Here is a 23457-nt window from a genome sequence, read left to right on the forward strand (position 1 = left end):
ATCTGGGAATTCTCATTCAGGACTCTCTGTTCTGTATTCATCCTCTCTCTGGTCTCTGTGCTCTTGGCCTCCTCGCTGATTATTCTCTTGCATGGTTTCTTTCCCTTTATGGCTCCGTTTTTTTTCATTTGTTTCATGTTGTTTGTGTCAGTATATTTAAGCTCGGGGTTGGTTTTTTTGGATCCTTTCTAACAAAACTTTGTTTATGTTTTCCTTTCTTTTTCTCCTTGCTAGATTATCTGTGCCTTTCCTGTAGTTTTATTCTATCAGCAACTGCAGAGAATTTGTTAGTGCAGTTGAAGGTTTTCCCATTTGTTTACTGGAAACTTCCTTCTCACTCCAAGTCTTCTTATTCTTAGGAGATGTCACCTTCTATGTAATATCACTTGGATACTGAAACTTCTCCATGAACTGGAAGAATGTATGCTTCACTGTGGTAAACAGAATTTCTAAAATGACCTCTTCCTCCCTGAGATATCCTGACATAATACCCTAAATTTGTAAATATGATGAAATATTCATGTGATTTTGTGTTATGCTATATGGTACATGTATTAGTCAGGGGCTTCCAGAAAAAGAAACCTATGGGAGATATATATGTATATATATACACACCTATTCTTACACAGATAGGAAGAGAGAGAGAGACAGAGAGAGAGTCTTTATTGATTTCCTTGAAGCAAATAAGGAGGTTTAGAGAGTCTTTATTGATTTCCTTGAAGCAAATAAGGAGGTTTTTCTAAACCAAATGGAGTGTTGGATAAACAAACCACCTAAGGGAAGACAAAAAATATTACGTGTACCTAGGACAACCATGCCTTAAAAGAGATGTTTTCCCAATGTATGCAATAAATATGTTCCGTATTACAGTATTCATACCTAAGTTTATATCTCTAAATGAAAAACAGAAATAGATAGATTTTTTTCAGTTGCAGGTGGCTTAAAGATATACTTATTTAAAGGATTTCAAACTGACCACTCACAGACTAAATACTGTTTGGCCTATACAAACTTTTAAAAATAGGAAAATGTACAAAAAGCCTGCACATGAACCCTTTATAATACAAGTTGAATTTTTTTTTTTTAAAAGAGATATTGCTTACAGCAAAATTTACACTAAGAAATTTGGTGGCGTGGCATGGGTTAGGAGACTTGTCCTTGCTGTCTGAACATACTATTTAATCTCTCTGTTACTCAGCTTTCTTATCGGTAAAATGAGTTGGTTAAACAAGATCAAGCGGTGCCAGCCCAAAAGCCTTCAAGGAGCAGGCAAGTGACATGAGAGAGTGAATAGACCAGGTGCAACACAAAAGTGAGTAATGGAACTACAACAATTGGAGCTGCACAAGCTGCTTCAAGGAGGCACCAGCCTGTTATTGTCATGGGGAGAAATGGGCACAGTGTTGCCAGATCTTTTGACTTTTCAAAAGAAGTTGATACCTGTTTATTATAAAGAATTTGCTGCTCAAGTAATTACAGAGGCTGAGAAGTCCCATGATCTGCTGCCTGCACGCTGGAAACACAGGGAGTTGGTGCTGTTGTTCTGAGAACTGGAGGGTCAATGGCACAATTTCTAGTTGAAGGCAGAGGAGTGATGTCTCAGCACAAGCTGTCAGGCAGAGAGAGAATAAATTCTCCCTTCCTCCACCTTTTTGTTCTATTCAGGCCCTCACTGGATTGGATGAAGCTCACTCACATTGGGCAGGGTCACCTTCTTCACCTAGTCCACCAATTTAAATTTTGATATAATCTGGAAACACTCTCAAAGACACACACAGAAATAATGTTTAATCTGGGAACCCTGTTTCCCAGTTCAGTGGAAACCATCACAATACATTTGCTTTTATAAATAATGAGTTATCCAAGTGGGCCTGATATAATCATGTGAGTCCTTAACAGCAGAGAGCTTTTTCCAGCTGGAGGCTGAAAGAGAAGTTGGAGGGATTTGAAGTGTGAGTCCTGAATAAACCCTGGCTGCTACAAAGATGGAGGGCCCTATAGAAAGAATGAAGGGGAATATGCGCAGCCTATAGGAGCAGAGAGAACCCCTGACTGGCAGCCAGCAGGGAAATGGGGACCTTATTCCAACAACCAGTAATCTAAGATAAATAATTTGGCAACAACCTGGGTGAGTTTGGGAGTAATTTCTTCCCCAGAGTCCCTAGATGAGATCCCTGCCTGGCCAGCAAGACCCACTTTCTCCCGTGAGACCCTAAGCAGAGAACCAAGTTACAATGTACTAGGACTCCGACTTACAGACGCTGTGAGATAACAAATTTGTTATTTAAGCTTGTAAGTTTATGGTAATTTGTTACACAACAACAGACAACTAATATTCCCTGCTGTTGTGCTTCTTTGGTGCCTCTGCCCTCCTCCAAACACTGAGGGCAGGCAAAACTGCCAAGTAATCTATTAAAGTATTCTAATTTAGAATTGCAATATTGCTTTACTTGAAGAGAACGGAGAAGAGTCTATCACAGAGTTTTCCATAATCAGTTACAAGTACCTGAACTCCCTAAATCAGCACATTATGCCCTAAACTCACTCAATGACACAATAGGTTGTTGGGTTGATGGATAAATTCTGAAAATTTGATTCAAACTCACACCTTCCTGAGTTAAATTGTCCATTTCTTTTCTCTTAGGGTATCTTCAAAACAGCTTATTGAGATAAGCAAGGCAGGAGTTTATTACCCCAATATTAAAGATGAGGAAATTGAGGTCCTGAGGGAACCTGGAGGCTCTCCCACAGTCGATCACTGAGAGTCTGACACAAGCTGCACTCAAAAATGCTGCTATGAAAGGTTACGAGTGTCAGTTACATGCATTTTACAATTTGTTATGGATGTTTTTGTACATGTTAATTTGTTTCATTATCAGGTATTATTATTAAGATAATTTCTATTTGGAAGTAAGGAAGCAATGTTAGAGAGTTTATATAATTTATCCAAAATCACAGCAGCTAGTAACTATGAGAGCTCACCTTAAAAATCTGTCCAATGCCTAGCCTTCCCTTTACCTGAAATAGCGAAAGACCTATTAGGGTGTTAGATCAAGCCCCAAATAATTTGTATCCTTCTTAATTTGGCCAGGCGGGCAAATCAAGACAGCTTAATTCTGTTTGATGGTAGGCTTCCTTCCCACTTTACCATGTCTGATATTAAAAGCTTTGCTTATGATTTTCACTGTGGCAAAGACCAAGGTATTCTCACATCTGTCCTATGTATATGTTTCAATGGTTGAACAGTCATGGGCCAATATTTGCTCATAGAATATCAACTCTACATGTACTTAGTGTGTCAAAAGACAGTTCTTTCAAAATTTTTAGGGTTAGGGAAGATAAAAGAAATGGGGGAAGTCTTGACAGATGATAGGAGAGGTGGGGGAGGGAGAGAGTGGGATGATGGCTCCAGGAATATGGAGAAACTTGGAGAAATGCCCAGAATTGGGAGTGGGAGCTAGGGAATGAGACCCAGAGAAAATAAGGGAGGTGATACAGACAGACTCAAAGTGTAAGGAGGCCTTGAATGTCAGGGCAGGAAGTTTGAAATTGATGATGGAGGGACAGAGGAGACAGAGAGACATGTAGGGAAGTGGGGAGTAGTGTTGTCACGGGAGCCCTGGGGGCCTGTCATGGGCATTGGGAGTCTGAGCAGGCTTGCAGTGGAAAGGAGAATTGGAAATTCTCCCGTGCCTCACAGATATATAAATAAAGCACAATAAGGACTATAATGAGGAAATAAATGTCATAAAAATGTTTGATAGCAGATGGAACATACAAACACAAAAAGATGCCAATAGCTTCCAGCCAAGAGAAATAAGGGAAGGAGCTCGGTCTAGGTGACCCCGAAGCTCTGTTTTAGCTTGCATATTCTGTAATTTCTATGCTTTGATTTATTGAATTTCACTAGTGTTTGCCAGCTACTGCCTATGTAGAAAGCACTATGCTGCACAGTACAGAGTGAGGAGTGAGAGGAAATGTGAGGTTGAATATAATCTAGTTCCCTGCTTGGAAGAAGATTTCTGTATATTGGGGGAGAAGACCCTGCAAACTGTATCACATTCCAGAGTGAGCAAGTGCCCTAAGAGGATTATACATATAACGGAAACCTCAACGGGAGGATGGGTGGACTTCAAGTCATCTATGAAGGTGATGGTTTTAGACATAGGCAAACCCTATGTCTAGTAGTTTCCTACTAGACAAAGGAAAACCCATATCTAAAGGGGTAAGAAAAATTCTCTGGGTATAATAATTATGGTAAGCAGAATTCCAATCTGATCCCCAGTGAATCCCATCCTTGTATAAGCCCCTCCTCTTGACTGCAGATGGAACTCTAGGCTTGCTGTGTCAGAGGTGGTGGATGTCATTCCTGTAATTACGTTATGTTATATGGCAAAGGCGTGGCAATATTCACTCCTGTGTTTGTTTCTTTATATAAGACTCCATCTCAGCACAGTGGAGAGAGATTTCCTGCCACCTTTGAAGAAATCAGTTGCCATTTGTGAGAATTCCACTTGGCAAGGAAGTATGGGACCCTTTAGGAGTCAAGACCATTCCCCAGCTGAAGACAACACAAAATAAAGACCTCAATCTTACAACTCCAAGGAACTACATGCTGTTAGATTGGTGCAAAAGTTATTGTGGTTTTGTCATGAAAAGTATGGCAAAAACCGCAATTACTCTTTTTTTGTTTTTTTTGTTTTTTGTTTTTTTTTTCGAGACAGAGTCTTGCTCTGTCGCCCAGGCTGGAGTGCAGTGGCATGATCTCAGCTCACTGCAAGCTCCATCTCCCAGGTTCACACCATTCTTCTGCCTCAGCCTCCCGAGTAGCTGGGACTACAGGAGTCCGCCACCATGCCCGGCTAATTTTTTTGTGTTTTTAGTAGAGACAGCGTTTCACCATGTTAGCCAGGATAGTCTCAATCTCCTGACCTCGTGGTCCACCCGCCTCGGCCTCCCAAAGTGCTGGGATTACAGGCGTGAGCCACCCAAACTGCAATTACTTTTGCACCAACCAAATAATACCAACAAGCAGATGAGCTTGGAAAACACTGCTGAACTCCAGAAAGGAAAGTAGCTCAGGGCATACCTAGAGTGTAGTCTTGCAAGACCATGAGCAGAGGATCCAGCTAACACATGCCTGGACTCTAGACCAGTGGACAGTGAGATAGTAAAGGGTTGTTTCTCAAGCCACCAAATTTGTGGTAATTTGTTGCACAGCAATAGAAATATAATACTATAAGCTATCAGGTTAAGTTTGAGCTCTGAGTACGTATTGGGGGTTGGTGGGATGGAAGGCTGAAAAGATTGGGAAGAGACAATTTAGTCTAGTCCAAATTAGAATCTATGCACTGAATGTAGTCTTATTCAAATTAGAACTAAATGAAATTCAGTTTCATTTAGAAACTGAATGTTGGGAATGTTGGGAAACACCATGTGGACTACCATGTTCTGTGGTAATGGTCGTGGCATAGTTTGGGCAGTAAGAGGGAGACTGAATATTCACAAGCTGGTAGGAGTTGTCCCCATACTATCTTTCTGGCACTTGCCTGGCTTGTACAAGTTTACAGCCATTGCCAGGATTTTCTATGGGGCTCCTCCACTTTCTTTGAAGCTGTTAAAGTCTCATAGCACAAGGTAGTGGAGAAGCACAAGGCAGGAATGAATTATGGCTAGACAGAAGTACCACAGAATTCTGGAAGTTTGAGGTGGGTAGAAGCCTAAAAGGCAGGTCTCCTGTTTCTCTCTATGATGCATGGCCCTTCTCTATAAAGTTTCTGATACATGTATATCCTCCCAAATTACTAACCGACGGCTCACTGCTGTGGAAAGACCGGATTGTTAAAGCACGTCAATCATGAGAAGCTTTATTAATCTGAGCTGTAATTTAATGAAATGGCAATTGTCAGAGGTGAGAAGTGCCTTTAAGATTATCAATTTAAAAGAGGAGAAAACAAGACCCATATAGGAGAAGGGAATTATACACAGTCCCATAGACACTCGATAACAGGGCCAGATAAAACCAGCACCCCTTCTACCAGCAGCCCCTCATGTATGGAACTGACAAATCAAGGAGGAAGGATTTATTTAAACATTCTATTAGATAAAAATATGGCGGACTTTGCCTTTTGAAATTTATATCCAAACCCAACAATTATCCAAGCATTGCCATGGCTTACTAGAGAGAGCACTGTCAAGTTTGTTATGAGTACATATATCTTTCTGCCATCTGTTATTCTTGACTATTTCTACTTCCCTTTTTTTGTTTAGTATATATTTACTGCATAAATGTGCATCTTTTCTTTTAGAAAAGCAAGGCTAGCAGTAGGTTCATGTTTATTTCTAGGGTTGTCCTCTTAATATTAGGGGGTGACTGACGTCCCTTCTTATCTATGAGACATGCTTTTCTCTCTCTGGGCACAGCCCCCATTGGCTTCCTCTAAATTTCAAGTAGATGCTGAAAATAAAAATCTGCCAAGCACTTCAATTATAATTGCTCTCCAGAACCAGAGCAGCAGAATTGCACCACTAGAATGACACATGAATTTTGGAATGACAATTGAGGAAATGATACAGCTCAGAATCACCCAACATAGGCACTCTTAACCACAAAGCAAGTTCTGTCTTTTATTTCCTCTGAAATTCTCCCATAGGGAAGACAGAGAGGAAGGAACAGGAAAGAGAAAAAGAGGAAAAAGGAGCATGGGAGGAAGGAAAATTGAGGAAGAGAGACACAGTAGAGTATTGAAATAAGAGAAAAGAAAGGGAACATATAATGTTAGATTTTTTTTCCCTGACTCAAAACATTAAAAGCAATTTATCAAGCTGTGTGTGCACCCAGACATATTTCCCTTGATTGGAATGCTGTGTCTACTTCAGTCTCACAACCAGCCACCCATTAAACACAGATTGATATCCTGGAAATTTGGGTGGAGGTTAGTGACTATCTTAAAATGAAGTGAAATTCCTGTAGCCAGGATGGCTGAGTGAAGCCCCTTGCATCCTACTGTAGGGTCTGTCCAAGGCTTCATCTGATAGGAAATGACAAATAGCCACTCTCCAATAGCAGAATTGCCCCCCTGAGAAGCATTCCTGGGAAAGAGCATAAAACCACAATCAAATGACCATGCTGCTTCCCATATTAAGTACACAGTGAGTGGTTCATGTGTGGGCTTTGGACAGAAGTCTAAATCTCCAGACAGACACTTGGACGGCTGTTGTTCCTAATGACTCCACTGGCCTTGACATGTGAGCAAGCAGGACATGTACCCATTAGAGGCAAATTTTTATTAGAGTGGCCATTCCAGGGATTATTAGGAACTTGTAAAGAATGTAATTACCACTTAAGCCGTATTCAGTTGAATATATTTTAACTATAATTGAAAACAAATGAATGCTTAACTGTATGGTTGGTTAGACCTCCATAACCACTGTTATCTTATTATTTACATTAATTAAAACAACATGCACTGGGATTTATTTGCAAGTGTGCAGTTACAATTCAATAAAGCCTTAAAACAGATTTCTTTATTTAGCGTTTGCTCTTGCAGCATTGGCTCAGTGTTGGCCAGTATGATTTTTGCCACAAACTCTTCTGATCCACTGAAATGAGAAAAGAGAGATGTGTATTTCTTTTCATTAAAATAAAATGAATCCTTTCAAAAAAGCATTTAAACTCATCAAGTTCTTTCTTTTCTTTAGTGTAACAGGAAGGCTACGAATGTTTGTGGCCACCTGACCACTTTAATCTTGATGATTTTCAAAAGAAATCAGCTTTCAGCTTTTGTTGATCATTACAAGTATTTGGGGCTTTGAACTACTGAGAGTATTGTATCTGTTTTTAAGCAAATGCAATCATCAAGAATCTCCTAGTATTTTTTTGCCTCATATTTGATGTTTTTTCCCAACATACTAGGAAAAAGTAATTTTAGGGGAGTTTTCTGTAATTATTTAACTTGCCTTCTGAGGAAACCTCTAAGAGCCTATATTGGAAATACTGGAGCTGACCCTAGCTCCCTTGTTCAGTGCAATATTGGGACACGACTTTGTGTCCCTGGACTTTAATTTTGCAATCTGTAAAAATGGGGATAAAAACTTGGTCTTATCTACCTAGCAGGGCTATGTTGAGACTGCAGAAGATAGCACTGGAAGGGTGTTGAAATCTATCATGAATATCCCAGAGGTCAGGATCATGACCCATGGTCATCGCAGACCCATGAAGTTGGTCTTCATTGAAGGCAGCAAGAGTCTGACACTTAGTAAATGCTCAATTAATATTTCTTGAATGGTTTTATGGTATGCATCTTTACTGGTTATCAAGATACATTTAGGACAGGCAGAAATGAACCTCAGCTGTGAGGATTTATGTAGTTTGAAAGAAGAGTGCATGTGTTTGCCACAGTGAGCTGCAGGAATGCCTCCTGAAGAGCATTCTGCAAGTGTCTTTTCCACTTGTCCTTCCACCAGTTTTCCTTGGTCTTGTTGTCACAGCTAGCTAACTAATTCTTTGGAAGCATTGCCCTTTTTCATTTTGCTTGTGGTCGTCAACCTTATTGTCAGTTTAAGGGACATCTTTGCTTAGCTAAACACAAACATCCATACATTCTTACATCTTCCAGCGACCATACGATGTGGCAGTGAGAGATGTGAACCTGAGGGCAGTGCCTGGAAGAAGAAGAAGATGTGCCACAGAGAGGACAGGAGCTCAGGATTTGAAATTCTTTAAAAGACTTTGTCATAAGATCCTGACAGAGATGGGGCAAAAGGGTATTTAATTTCAAGGAACCAAATTCTAGGAAATCAAAACTAGTTACAGATGAAGTTCTTGTAAATTATCCTTTATAAAACAACTACCAAATGGACATGGCAGACAAGATTTCATCAAACCTGATCCTCGTGTACTTTCCCACCTTGGTCAGTCATCACTCTCACCACCTCTTTACTCATGAGACACATGTACTCTACATGTGAACAGGCAGCAATGTCCCTTTCTCTGAACATGTCATATTTTTATTCTTCTGTACCTTCGTACCTACTGTTATCTCTGCCTGGAATACCTAATTCCTGTCTCCCTTGGAAGCTCAGAGTTTTATGATGGTATAATTTCATGTCTGCCTCCTCCACAACCCATGAGCCTCTTGAGGGCAGAATCTCATCTCAATCATTTTTACACTTTTGAATCTCAGTCAGGTGCTGGGAGGGAGTGTTTATTTACTGAAGGCATATATGTCATTGGTGTCTGATACAACTTTCTGTGAAGATGTGAATGTTCTAGATGTATGCTGTCTGGTCCAAGAGCCACTAGCCCTGTGTGACTATTGAGCACTTGAAGTGTGGCTAGTGCAACTGAGGAGCTAAAGTTTTAATTTTAATAAATTTAAATAGTCACATGTGACTAGTGGCTGCTGCACTGGACAGCACAGCTATAGATGATAAAAGAATGGCCAAAAGAGATTCTAAGAAATGCTGCTGACATTCTATGACAAGGGGACTTGGCATAAACCCAAATGAGTGAGACCAGAGATGAGAAAGGGCATCCTACTCAACCCCCACATTTCTCCCTCACGCGATACTGATCATGTAGTTCTGCAGCTGGCTTGGAAGCCAGAAGATGCCGGTATGCATAGCTGTGCTTTCTGTCCCTGACTTGACTCCACTCCTGAATGGTCAACACACTGTGTTTGGTTGGTGCCTGTAAAAAGAATCCTTTCCATAAAGTAAAGTATGAAGAGGGCTTTGGAAAGGGAATCAAATTCAGTGGCGAGGGAGGGAATGAACTTAAGAGTCCACTGAAGGAGCCCTTGTAATGCAAGGCAGTGCTGTAAGACCCTTCTCAGAGTGGAATTGCCTTGTCTTTGGCACACCATTCCTGAAAGGCCGGGAAGGGCCCAGCTCAGACAGGGAGACAGAGAATGTCTGGGTTGGGAAAGAGAAAGAGCACTGCAGGGTCACCAGTTGGAACAGACTGAAACCAAACCCAGCTGGAGGTCAGGCGACATGCTTTCCAGATGTCTCCCAGGGACTGACTCCCATTACTTTCTGCAAAAGAGGTGCTTGAAATAAAAGTGAAATCACCACAGCTCCATAGTCATGTCCTTGACTCCCTAACACTGCCCCGTCCTTGCTGGGGAGCATTTAAATGTTCATCACCTCGAGGGTTTCTGATCGTGGCTTCAGAAGATCTATGAGTCCCCAGAATGGTAGGTCAATTTTGTGTATATAAGTATGTTCCAGAAAAATGACTCAAAGCATTTGTAAAAAGTTCAAGATTTATAAATCAAAAGATTTAGAACTGCTGTTCTATTTTACATCCCACCTGCCCTGTCTCATATGAAGAACCCAAGGCTAAGAGAGCAAAAATGACATTTCCCAGGCCATGCACTGAGTCAGTGGCAGAACAAGAATGGAAGAGGAGAGACCAAAGGGTAGATCTCATAGCTCCTCATCAGAGATCCCATCCTCTCTTCCCCAGCAATCATCAGCACTTTTGGAAGTAGTTGGTCTACCTAATATGCACCCATCATGTCAACGTCAGCCTTGATTTCTCCAGTCTTCATAATATATCGTGAGAAACTTAGTTGTGCTTGGGTGAAATCCAGAGTGAAAGTCAGGTCTTCATGATTCCCAGTGGTCTCTGGGAACTGCAGAATTAACACAAATAATCTGTTCATTCTCAAAGCAACCAAATATTATCTGTAGTCTGAATAAATTACATTTTCCACATACAAATGAGTGCCTTAAAATGAATGCAGATGCTATTGAGATAAAACAAAATGCTAATTTATCTAAAGTTAATTTATTTCAAACAAAGCACTAAAAGTTAAATGACCACAATTGGGGCTACAAGCTTTGAAGTATTTTGATACCATAAAGGAATCCTCACACTCACAAAAGTATGAACCATTAAAGTACGTCTACTACATTTTCCTGATTTGGCAATGAATAAATAAAGTAAGTTCAAGTTTATTTCTCTATAACTAGTGTTTCAAATGTTTTTTCTATTCATTAAATCAAAAAAAGCTGTTGACATATCTCAAGTGATGGTGCCGTATCTCATAATCAGGGTCCCTAATGCTGCCAGGCATTCTCCATTTCATGGAGGCTGCTGCCACTTAGAAGAAGCACACAGGTTTCTGATTTTTAGGAATAGGATGTAGGTACCCCTAGGTATCATTCCTAGGGATATTGCCCGTATCTGTGTGTAGATGGGTTGAGAATATCTTTTTCAAAACTGAGGACAAGTGGTACAGCTATGGATTGTAATGGGAAGGTGGCTCTGGGGTTGACTGGATCCCATTCTGCCAACTGCATGACGGGCAGACTGTCTCATCCTAGGTCCTAGAAGGAAACAAATGGCCAGTGCAATCTTCCTGGTTTCCTTATAATAAAGACACCATTTATTATGCTCTCTGCTTTGTTTATTCTCACTGAGATTTTTCATAAATAAAAACAAACTTGTGGATTATACAGTCATGAATATGTAAAACATACTTGTTGGGACCCTCCAGTTGTCTCACATCATTGTTTTCTCCCAAAAGTCCTTAATTAAATTCTAGGTCAAATAAACCCAAGGGAATAAGACCACACATAGTAGTTTAAACTGTGGTTTAGAAGATGATGGATTATGCCCTCACAGTAGCAGGTTCTTAAAGACATTTCAACTCAGGGTTGTTCGTTTAGACATCTAGAGACAGGCACCCCATTCTGCAACTAGAGCACAGAGGACCTCCTTCTGCCTGAGTTTTTGGAAGTGGACAGACAAGTGGCCCTGGTCCTGCTATAGGAGGCACACATGACATCTCCCCAAGAAGGCCATGGGGTTGCTTGTCAAAAGGAAGTGAACACCAGCAGGGACTGCAGGAGCAGCAGGAATTCTGTTATAAGGAAGCAGGCTCACTAGGAAAACACATGCAGGTCTTGCTGAGTTTATTTATAGAACCGAGTGGCTCACATGCACCAGACCTACTTCTTGCCCAACGTTGGCAGACATGACTCTCTAGTGTTTTACGTCTTCCAGAGTTAGCACAGGCTTTGGTGCTCTGTGTCCTTTTTTCCAGCCAATAGCCACCATCTTGTAATGTCACCGTTCCTTCCACTTAATGCTGTTTTCTCTACTATGATGCCACTACTCCTGTATCTCATGATGATTCCTTCAGTCATCCATTCCTCATCATAATGGATTTTCAGACTTTTTTCTCCAGAAAGTAGTTTTGACAGTGATCTGTGGGGCATAATCATGAATAGTTTGATTGCTAATGAGAAGGCCAAGAATATTATGTCATCAAGGTGAGTGAAGATGATGGGAGATGAAAAAGGGAACTCTATATCAGTCTACTTTAATGGACCAAATACTTATATGTGTTTTGGGAGTTGAGTTCCAGGTGTAAGAAGTTACCAGGGCCATATATGATTAGAGTTGGAAATAAGTTCTTCAAAAAGCACTTCACATCATGGGCTTTTCTGCTAATTTGCCTTGCTTTTTTCAACTACTAATCAAAGCCAGTAGGGATAGATAACTACTGATTCCATCCCTATCCAAAGCAGGATTTCATAATACCTGATTACAAATATACCCTGTACTTGATATACTCTTGGGATTTTTGCATTCCCAGAAATAGAGGAAAGAAGCTTACAATATCTACCCAATTTACAAAGAAAGAGACTAGTTTTGGGGGTTTAGAATGATATGGTTTGGACCAAAAGATATGATTGGTAAGTGTCATAAAAGCCATGTAAATCTGGAAGATGGTACTTTTACAGATGCCCGAAATAGTCCCAGCCCAGCAAACCCGGTTGATAACGAGTATCTTTTGTCAACAGAGGAGGCCTCCTGGAACTAATTCATAAAAAATAATTCACAGTGGACCAGATGCTTTCAACCACAGGATGTTGAGGATTTTTCACTATAGGTTGAACTTTTAGAAAAAACATTTGTCAATGTTGTTTTTATAAGATGATTGATTATTTTAGTTAGCAAGTATTTAATGAACACCTACACTAGATGGATCAGTAACACAAACATGAAAACAGACTTAGTTTTGGGTATAAGGCCCACCCAGATTCAAATGGCTTCTAGGGAGCAAACTTGGTCATTGGTTGAAAGTTAATCCAACACAAAAATATCTTTCCGAACAAAATTTCTGTAAATACGAAAAAATATAAACCCAGAATGATAGCAATGGAAACACAAATTTCAGTTTCTACAAAAATAGTTTTTTAAAGATCATAGAAGATGAGAAAATAAAAAAAAATACTGGCATATTGGAATTCTATGGCTAGTTTTTCTCATTTTATATTTAAAGAAACTTAGGCTCAGATAGAGAAGGGATTTTTTTGAAGTAACAGAGTAAAAAATTGAGTAAAATTCCAACTTTTTAACTCCAAGTCTAGCATGTTGCTCCTTTCTCTCCTAATCTTCATTCTTTTCCTATTGCCTTCCTGAGCTACTGGTAACAGTTTTGAGTTTCTTTGTACTGAGGCACTGACGAGGCCAGGAGAAAGTGCACAGGAAGTTATCATTTGCCTGCACATGAGCAACTAGGCTTTTTATTCCCTCAGTTGAAAATGCAGTCTGTTTTTTGGTTGGGTGACATAGCAATTAAAAAATTCTATATGACTAAACATTCTGGTCACCTCTACAGAGGATTATATTTCCCACATGTACTTTTCCACAGAAGCCATCACAGAGCTGTGGTGTGATTCTTTCTTCCCTTCCCTCCAGGTGTCTGTGTCTTTCTCACACATTGTAAGGAACAGGACAGTCCCTCTGATGTGCTGGTACCTGGCCGCCATGCAGATCATGAGGGGAGAGAAGCAGGCTGCTTCGGGGAATCCTGCCATAGAGGCTGGGTGGGAGAGAACAGGAGCTCAGATGTGAAGAACAGGGACAAGGGAGCAAGGTATAGCAGCCCCAGCATTTTCAGAGTCAAGGCAAGAAACTGTGAGAAGCCCATCTTAGAAACCCTCTTCTCTGAGCTATCCCAGTAATGCAATTTTATTATACTATTGTGCCCTAAGATAACATTCTTCTACCAGGAAGAGGGAGATTGACTATTTTATCAGTCATTAATTTTGGTAAGTATTTTTGAGTCTTATTCATATAATAAAAACTAGATGGAAAAACAGCTGGCAAATTGTATGTGTGTATGTGTGTGTATGATTTATCATATATATCACACATATGATATATATGTGATATATATTATATGTATGTATTATATATACCAGCAGATTTATATATGCTTATTGGTTCTGCTCAGCTTTCTGTTCCCACATGAGTGTGGAATTTATGTTGGGTTCTACAAAAGACAAACCTCCCCACTCAAAGCTTTTGCTCATTCTGGGATTCAAGAGAATTATAAACTACCAATGCAAGGCAAGGTTGGACAAATGGGCAAATGAAGAGTGCTGATAGAGACAGATCCTTGGGAGACTTTGCTATTGATGATTCCTGGACAGAGAGTCCCACCAGAGAACTTTTGCAGTGGCTGGTTTCAAACACCTCTGGTAGCTCCCACAATGACATGCACCTCTGTACTCTCACCCTGATCTCAGCATTGAGGCCTGAAAATACTTGCATTTTCTTTTCTTTAAGAACAAAGATAATCAGTCCTGTTTTTATTCACATGTTTCTTCTTATTTTATCCCTTGCCAGGACCCCCTGAGGCAGAGCCTAGGTAATTCTGGCAGTTGCAGGCTACCTCGGAATAGGGCTGTTTTTTGTTTGCTGTCTGGGTCAGGTCCCGACCAACTTTATGGAGGACCTTTATATTCTCATCCTGGGTTATCATGGAGTTCACAAAGAAGGAATACCTGGTGTTCTAAGAAAGTTATTCAGGAAAAGAAAGAACAGCATTGGTATTCATTTGCCAGATATATATTTATTAAAATAGGGCTTAGTGTTGGAAATAGAAAGAAATAGATAATCCCTGCTGTGGAGAGGCCCACATTATGGTGGGAAAGCAGACATGGCAACAGGCAATCACAAAATGGTGTGCTGCTAGCAGACAGGTATGCATGCAGTATAATAGTAGCATAGAGAATAAAATCATCTCCCATGTGAGAAGGAGTCATAAAAGAGGTGAGAACTGAGTTGAGCTATAAGGAATAATCTAGGGTTCACCAATCTAGGAAAGGGTAAAAAATAAACAGACAAAAGACACAGCATATGCAATACTGCAGAATACATAATATAGTTAATCTATTACTCTAACTCAAGTGGGATAAGGTGTAGTTTATATTTCCCTCTGAAGCCATTGCAATTTTCCTTTCACCTATTGGATTTATTGTTTGTTTTGAGAAATAAATAAATAGATAAGGAGGAAAGAATTAAGGGCAGAGCGGGATAGGGAGATAAATAAGAATAAAAGCAAATTTGCTAGACCCTTGCTTACATTATTACCACACGAAAAGACAGATGGGAAAAATCTTCAAAGTCACTGATTCATTTGTGCCAACCCCTAGTAACACCTAGCAACTTCCTATTATTGAAATTGTGAAACTAAGCCTGGAATGGAACATTCTGTATCAGCCTTAGTCATTGATCCCATTGATTCAGCATGGTGCTTCATGGAATCCAAGAGATTGCCTAGAGCAGAATTCATTCTTTCTGTTTCCTCCAAAGTGCCAGCAAAGCATCTTCAAGTGGAGCCAGCTAATCTGAACAGCATTTGAGCATGCGGTGCTCCCATGAGTTACAAATACGTGAATTACAGGCAAGATGTGCACACAGGGATAGACACCACTGACTCCAGGAGGCCCCCAAAGGAGGAAGACTTCTTGGTCCACCAAGTTTGGTAATACACCTGGATCCTTCAGCAATGGTATACAAAAGAACTCTCCCTGAAGCATAGGATCCTGAATGCAACATTATTTATGGAAAGTGAGGCAGTACAACGAAGAATCTGGCCTCTTCCTTTCTCCTGGGCTCTGAGTACCTCCCTTGGGAAGGCTGTCCAATCATGGCAGTCAGAGGTTATGTGCAAGTGTTGTTTGAGGGGAGCAGCAAAGAGCCGACTGCAGGTGTGGGCATGCCCCCTCCTCCATCCTAGGCCTTCTGGAGAAGACTGCGCTTTCTGAGAAAGGCCTAATGAAAAGGATCAAGCTCACACAGAGGCCCTGCTGTGCAGGAAGATTGCTTCCAAGAAGCGATTCATTTTTAGTTTAACAACTGTGCGTTTGGTCCCCACACAATTTATCTTCATGCAAAATCACATACCTGTGTGCCAGATGTGCACAGCTGTATATGAGCAACTGCTGATCTATCTGTATCACATGCCAAGTGCCTGTTTCTTTAAATTAGGGTGGGTTGGGATTTGGGCCATGTGAAAATTTCATTTTGAAACCAGAAACCAAGCAAGCCCTGACTGTGGAGGGGCAGGGGCAGGGGGCGGGCGTTGAGCATAGCATGATGATGAACCAAGGTTGACTTAGTCTTTTCCAGGACCCCCCAGAAACTCCCCCTTTCACGACCCCTAAAATTCAGCTGCATTCTAGGTCTGGAGAGGTTAGGCTATCTGGAGACTTAGTTCTGCCAAAGTGTGCGGCCCTTGTAAATGCCTGTGGTGAAACTGCAAAACCTCTGCCCAGCCCTCAGGAGCTCTTGAAGCAAAATAGAACTTGACATTTTTAGATGGTGTTTGAGTTTTTACCCTCTGGATTCAGAAGAAGCAAGACCATAGTACACAAAATGAAGGCTACTACCCCAGTAGCGGGGCATTGCAATCCACCCAAGAGCAGGAAACTGAAGTGATGAGGGGACCGTTCCTCTGGAAACCCACAGCTTTGCGTGCACTGAGGGATCCACAACAGAACACGTGGACGTTTCCCCTCTGGTCTCGCCTATTTGTGCTTTCATAGCCAAAGAAAGTCAATAGGAAAAGGAGACTCATCCATCATTTTGTCAGTTTATGACTTATTTTTGAGTATCCACTAATGCTAGGTGTCCAGGTAGATATCAACAGGAGGTAAAGGAGTATAGTGCTTGACCCATAATAAATATTCAATATATGTTATTTGCTGATAAGGTGATTGCAGATGTACTATTTTTTTTTTTTAAATTTTTGAGGACCTACCAGATGTCAGATACTATGCATAAAATCCCCTGTTAATTCTTACATCGCAACAAAGCAGGCAATATTACTCCTATTTTGCCAGTAGGAAAACTGAGGCTCAGAGAGGTTACAAAACTTAATTTAAAAAGTCATGTATCTCATACATGGTGGAGTTAGGCTTAAGATTTAGCTGTGTTTGATTTCAAATTCTGTCTTCGTTCCACCATGCTGCTGTTGTTTCTTCTCTAGCAGTTCTCAGAGCCTCAAGAGAAGGCTTTTCCCTCTAGGAGTGTACTGCATTTGCTCCTTCTGGCCTGGAGACCTGCCCCTTTAATAGGTAACCTGGATGAAAGACCCCAGAGCGACCTCCCCACAGTTACACCTCCTAGTTCCTTTCTGGTTCTCACATGGGCAGGCACTGATAAATCAGCTCACGGTACACAGGCTCAGTTTGAATTTCAACAAAATTTTCTAAAAACAGTAACCAGATGCAATTCAAATCACATTTTGTCCACATAAGGAATCCATTCCAAGAAAAGTCAGAGGATGCGTCTCAGTCAGATGAGTGGCTTCTAATCTTCCCTGGCCTTGTTTTAGAACTCCAAGAAGAAATAATATCCAGATTAATTTTAGAGTTCAGTCATTGAATTTGGTCTCAGGAAAATTGCATATATAATTTAGTCTTATAACGATAACCCCGAGATCAAAGATCATTCAAGGGTAGTGATCCCTCTAGACACCTGTCACACTCAAAACAATTTCCTCTTTTCAGTTTAAAGAACTATTTCAGACTTTGTTTCCTCACAGGCTACTTTGAAGAAACAGGCCACCATCCTGGGAGTAAAACAGAGTTCTTCACGAATTACATCATTTATTTTTCAACAAATATTAACTTAATTTGGTTTAGTTTAATAAGAGCGCATGATCACAGATTTGATAACCAAATGGATTCCTTGACATAAACTTCAGTCCTGGTTTAGCTCTCTTCCAGGAAGAAAAACAAAGTCTCTCAAAGGTAATTGGTATATCACTCTTCCAAAGTGGAAAAAAAAAGAAAGGGTAGGCTTTCAATTTTCTTAAACATAAAACTCAAAATCCACATATAATAATAAACAAATGGTTTAAGGCATTTTATGTCATAAATGTCCTGCCATTATTTAGTTATGAATTTTCAGGTTCAGGAATTATGCTAAAACCCAAGAGTCATTATGGAATGTCTGTATATTTGATTTCCAAAGCTCCAGATAGGTTTTAATGTGTTCAATATTATACCACTGTACTCCCCAAACTATTTCTGTATCCTCAGAGACATGTCCTAATAGCAGGCCTCTGTGTCTTCTGCTTAGTGAAAAGTGTGAATAATAGCTCCAAAAAGAATATATATGTAATATATAGTTTTTTTTTTTTTTACTTTAACATATGTTCCCACATAGCCAAATGATTCAACTCAGTACAGTTAACAACTTAGAAAGGGATTCATTGAATTTTCCAGGTCTCTTCATGGCCAGGGTTGCTTTGTAAGGAGACCCTAAATGTGGAATAATCAACATGTTAAAGTAATCTAGATGTTTATGATTTGATAACTCTTTAGTGCATTGTTTAACAACATGTTTTCAATTTACTTTCCTTCAAATAGCTCCAAATAACCCCGTGATTTTGGATGATTGATTATGGGAATGCTGCTTTCACTGTACATCCAAGGTAATTTTAAAATTACATCTTCTTTTCATTGTTAAGGGGTAAAATCATTTGCAGGTCTTGACATGATTTATCAGAGATAGAGGGACAAAGGGTCAGTCCTGGTCTCACTCTATTAGGACATTATTATGTGATCCCAGAAGGAAAGCATATGCAGCTCTGTGGAAGCTGGGTTCTAGTTCCAACATGTCAATAATCAGTTCTGTGGCCCTAGAAAAGTCATCAACTTCCCCGGCCTCACTTTCCTTCCATTTGGAAACCAACAAAACAATTCAAATCAACACTTCTTCCCTAGAGATTGTGATTCATTGTAAGTGGAGATGGGCCCAGAAATCTGTATTTTCTGCTTAAGAACCTGTTGTTTATAACCAGATCGTTTGGAAAATACTAGATTAAATAGCTTCTAAGTCCAGGTCTAAAATTGTACAACTCTAGAACCAAGATTTTCTGTTCTCCAGACATTTTTTCTTTCAATATAACTATTCAATTTCGTAAAATTATTTATCCATCTTAATGACAATCTTACTTCACAGTGACTGATGCCTGTTTCTCTCAGACACTGTGCTCATGCTTGTATGGAAATAACCTGTTTAATCCTACTAAGAACTTCACACTCTCAGTATGTTAGTATGATTATTAATCCTAGACGCTGCAACAGACAAACTCCCCATTCTCAGGGGCTTAACAAAGTAAAGATGTATTTCCTGCATATGTAAAATCCTCCTTCACCTTGTAACTACACTGTCTCAAACACATGTTCTTTATGGGAAGAGAAAGATGGGGACGCTCTGAATGATACCTAGCTTGACACTTCTGTTCACAGTTCATTGGTTAAAATATCATATAACCTGATGTAATTGAAAGGCAGGGAAATATAAAGGAACATATACACATCTGGTAAGCAAAATCATCCACAGTAGAGAAGCTAGATTTCACAGTTTAAGAAACTGCAGCTCAGGAAGGCCAATTAAGAGTAGGGTGGGACCGGCCGGGAGCGGTGGCTCACACCTGTAATCCCAGCACTTTGGGAGGCCGAGGCAGGCGGATCAGGAGGTCAGGAGATCAAGACCAACCTGGCTAACACAGTGAAACCCCGTCTCTACTAAAAATAGAAAAAATTAGCCGGGCATGGTGGCAGGCACCTGTAATCCCAGCTACTTAGGAGACTGAGGCAGAAGAATGGCATGAACCCAGGAGGCGGAGCTTGCAGTGAGCCAAGATTGTGCCACTACACTCCAGCCTGGGCAACAGAGTGAGACTCAGTCTCAAAAAAAAAAAAAAAAAAAAAGAGTAGGGTGGGACCATACTTGAATGTCACCTGGCATTTCATACAAAAAAAGAAGGCAGAGTTTCCAAGAATAGAATGTATATTTTTCCTTAGAGAGAAGATTTATTTTTCAAATACATAACTAGAGAAATGATATTGTTAAAGTTGTCCTTGCTACTGTGTCTTTGCATGCTAAAATCAAAAGACATCTTTCTCCTTCAAGCAGGCAGATATTCCTAAGGGGCCATGGGGTCTAAGGAGATTGACTTTGCTGTGGTCTACTGTGAGTGTGACTCACTCATGACAATGAAATAGGGATCTCCAGATGTCAAAAATCATTCTTTCACCTTAGCTTTCTCAAACGGTTCTCATCACAGATCATTTCCTCACAACTGAACCTGTGAAATAACAGCTTTGCCCATTCAGAGCACACCTGTCATAAATAGATACTGTTTTCTTTCTGTCAATATTTTGATGCTGAGAAACCTCTCAATAATTCAATGATGAATTTTAAGGGTGTGGAGGGACCCCAAGATCTATGGCAACAGAATTTGGGATGATAGGTCTTGTGTTGGAGGAGCCTCTAGTCTGCAGCAAAACAAAAAAAAATCACAACAACAAAGAAACGGGGTGCTGCCATCGTCCGTGTACATCTGAATTAATGAGGCCTAGAGAAGGAAACAGGTACTTCCGCTGGCTTGAGGAGTCAGGAAGGGCAGGGGAGAGAGAGAGAGAGAAAGAGAAAGAGAGAGAAAGAGAGAGAGAGAGGATGATGATTGATACAGGTCTGCATGGATGAGGCGTCATCGGTCAGATATATGGAGTGGGGCAGGAGTTGGAATGCATTCCAGGGGAGGGGAGAACTTGAGCAGGAACGTTTAGGTAGCAGAGAGTCTTAGCATTTGGGAGAATGCAGTGGGCAGGTGATGGCTAGAAATATGGCTTGAGCTAAAAGTTCAAAAATCTAAATGTCGTACAAAGGAGTTTGGTCTTTACCCTATGTGCATTGGAGGCATCTGAGGTTTTTAACCAGGGGATAAAATATGTGCTGTGGAAAGATCGTTTGTGTGTTCTGGAGAGATGGAATGCTGCACTTGCACAGCATCTCTGGATAAATCTAAACAACAGTGTAACACTGACAGATAGTTAACTGTGCCCCAATATCTATCTTATTCTACTTATATATAATAATAGACATTTAAGCCAGGCATATGACTATTCAGAAGGAAGATGAATTTCTCAGGTTTCCTTACAGTTGGTATGGCCATGAAACTAAGTTCCAGCCAATGAGACTTCAGCTTAAAGATTGTGGCTGCTCCTGGATGTTTTTCTTAAGAGACCTCTGGCACACATGGAGGCATCTCTTGTCTTCTTGCTGCTACTTAGAATGCAAATGAGAGGTCTACCCATTTGGGCCACTTTTTGACAAGGCCAAGTTGAATTGAAAAGGCCAATTGATTTCTTCTTCATTGAATTGCTTTCCCACTTTTGTTAAAAGTCAGTTGGGCTTATATGTGGGGGTCTATTTTTGAGTTCTCTATTCTGTTCCATTGATCAATGTGTCTATCTCTCTGCAAAAACACATTGTGTTAAACACGGTGATTATATAGTCTGCTTTTATGTCAGGTAGAGTAATTCCTCCCAACTTATTATTCTATCTCAAAACTCATGATCCATTTGAAGAAACACATTTTAGTTCATAACCTAAAATACACATACATGTGTATGCACATATACATGAAACATGTTTGATGAAAAACTTACATTGATTATTTGTGATATGGCCTAATTTTTTTCTAACTATACTATTGTATTCTATTTCATTCTATTTTTTCATTCAAACATACTGGTCATGATACACTAAAATGACTTCATTATCATCTAATGGATCTCTTGATCCGCAGTTTAAAAAACACTCCACTGGAAGGAGAGGGTAGTGCATATTGACCATAAATCCACCATATCCCCCATAGATGAAACCTATAGTGAAAGCCTCATTGGAGGTGGAACAAACAATGAAGTTGTCCTGCTGCACATCAGGTTTCTTTCCACTTGGGAGAAGGGCTTGTAGGGGACATAAAGCCCATTTTTTGAGGATGTTCTCACCAGGAAAAAAATCTCCAGTCTCTAAATATGGGATTGGTTTTCTTTAAAAATAAAAAAAAATGCTCAATAAGAAACTTAAAAACTGTAAAATGATATTCATTTTCATGCTAATCAGCAGACCAATTTTTCTTTACATATTGTCTTTTATCCTTATACTATACTGCTCTGAGTTATACGTTATAATTTCAATTTTCCATATGATGAAAATATAGATGCATAGAAGTTTAGTGATTTGCCCAGATTTGCACATCTGATAGGCAGCACAGGTCAGACTCAAATATGTGCCATGACCCCGAATCTCATGAGTGAAAGTAAACTGAGACCCTCCATGTGGTCAAAAGTCAGGAGCCGGTAAAGGAGGGAGATGGACTCTTCCAGAGGGTTTGTAAGATTGTTCTGAAGATGACATAATAACTGCCGACATGGACCATGAAGCTGAGGGTGACACCCTGAGCTGCTTTCTTTTGGGTCTCCGAGAAAGGCTTCATGGAGTGGAGCCACCACACTAGCCCAGGACAGCTACAGCTGTTCTTCAACATGAGCAGAAAGAGAAATTTTTATCAGGTTTAAGCCACTTTTATTTTGGGTTTATGTTATTCACAGTTGAATCTAATCCTAACTGATACAACCACTATCCTGCAAAAACGGTGGCAAAAAATATATATCACATATCCATCACATAAATCCACTTTTATAAGGAAATGAAGTCAAATTATTACCCCCAATAAAAAGGTGTTTCGCAACATGACCCAGGAACGTAGAAGTAACATTTGTTCACTATTTCTCCCTGTCTCACAGCTCTCCTGGCCTCAGCGGATAAGTATATGAGAGCACAGTTTTCCTGGTGTCAGGATATGAAGATCCAGGGAACAAAGAACCTCAAAGAACAACACATGGATTGTCAAGGTTTGGCCAGCAGTGCACTTTCTCCAACCTTACAGTCATACGCAAGGTGAAAAACTCTCTTGTTTTCTCTTTTCCTAAGTTTTCTAAAAGAAGAAAGAAAAGGGACAAAGACAGATAAGTGGAATTTAAGAAAAATGAAATATAAACAAACTACACTTTTCCCTGAACAGAAAAGCTCAATTAAGCAAAGACAGAGAGAAGAGACATGTAGGATGCTAATTTGAACCATAGCCCCATGTCTAATGCTTTTAGCCAAGGAAAGAAGAGAAAAGCAAAAAAGAAATCTGAGTCAGAGGGAAGATGTCATGGTGAGTTTCAGTGGGAAGAATTCCTTATTAATTCTAAAGAACACGATGCAACATGGATTTAATTATACAAGTCAACCCACCCACATTCCTCTGCTGCCTTTCACACACATGGGCTTCTGAG

The 23457-nt window shown here is 40.1% G+C and overlaps 1 protein-coding gene and 1 long non-coding RNA gene across 14 annotated transcripts in view; one reads left to right on the forward strand and one right to left on the reverse strand.

Moving 5' to 3' along the window:
- LOC134807944 (uncharacterized) overlaps positions 1–23457 on the forward strand; it is a 359665-nt gene that overhangs the window by 300691 nt on the left and 35517 nt on the right. For 8 of the 13 annotated variants that reach the window (XR_010149620.1, XR_010149618.1, XR_010149616.1 and 5 more), the window contains 2 exons: positions 18688–18752; positions 22921–23074. Coding sequence is in view for 6 of the 13 variants with exons in the window: in XM_063790095.1 (XP_063646165.1) it covers positions 18722–18752; positions 22921–23074 (185 nt within the window). In the remaining 7 variants the exon portion in view is untranslated. Of the gene's footprint in view, positions 1–359; positions 437–1198; positions 3184–18687; positions 18753–22920; positions 23075–23457 lie in introns of those variants that run through there. The other 5 variants (XM_063790092.1, XM_063790091.1, XM_063790093.1 and 2 more) reach the window with 2 other exon arrangements.
- LOC134807945 (uncharacterized) overlaps positions 1–23457 on the reverse strand; it is a 430365-nt gene that overhangs the window by 32206 nt on the left and 374702 nt on the right. The gene's annotated exons all lie outside the window — the stretch shown is intronic.

The sequence above is a fragment of the Pan troglodytes genome, chromosome 12, assembly GCF_028858775.2.
Source record: "Pan troglodytes isolate AG18354 chromosome 12, NHGRI_mPanTro3-v2.0_pri, whole genome shotgun sequence".
Classification (NCBI taxonomy): Eukaryota; Metazoa; Chordata; class Mammalia; order Primates; family Hominidae; genus Pan; species Pan troglodytes.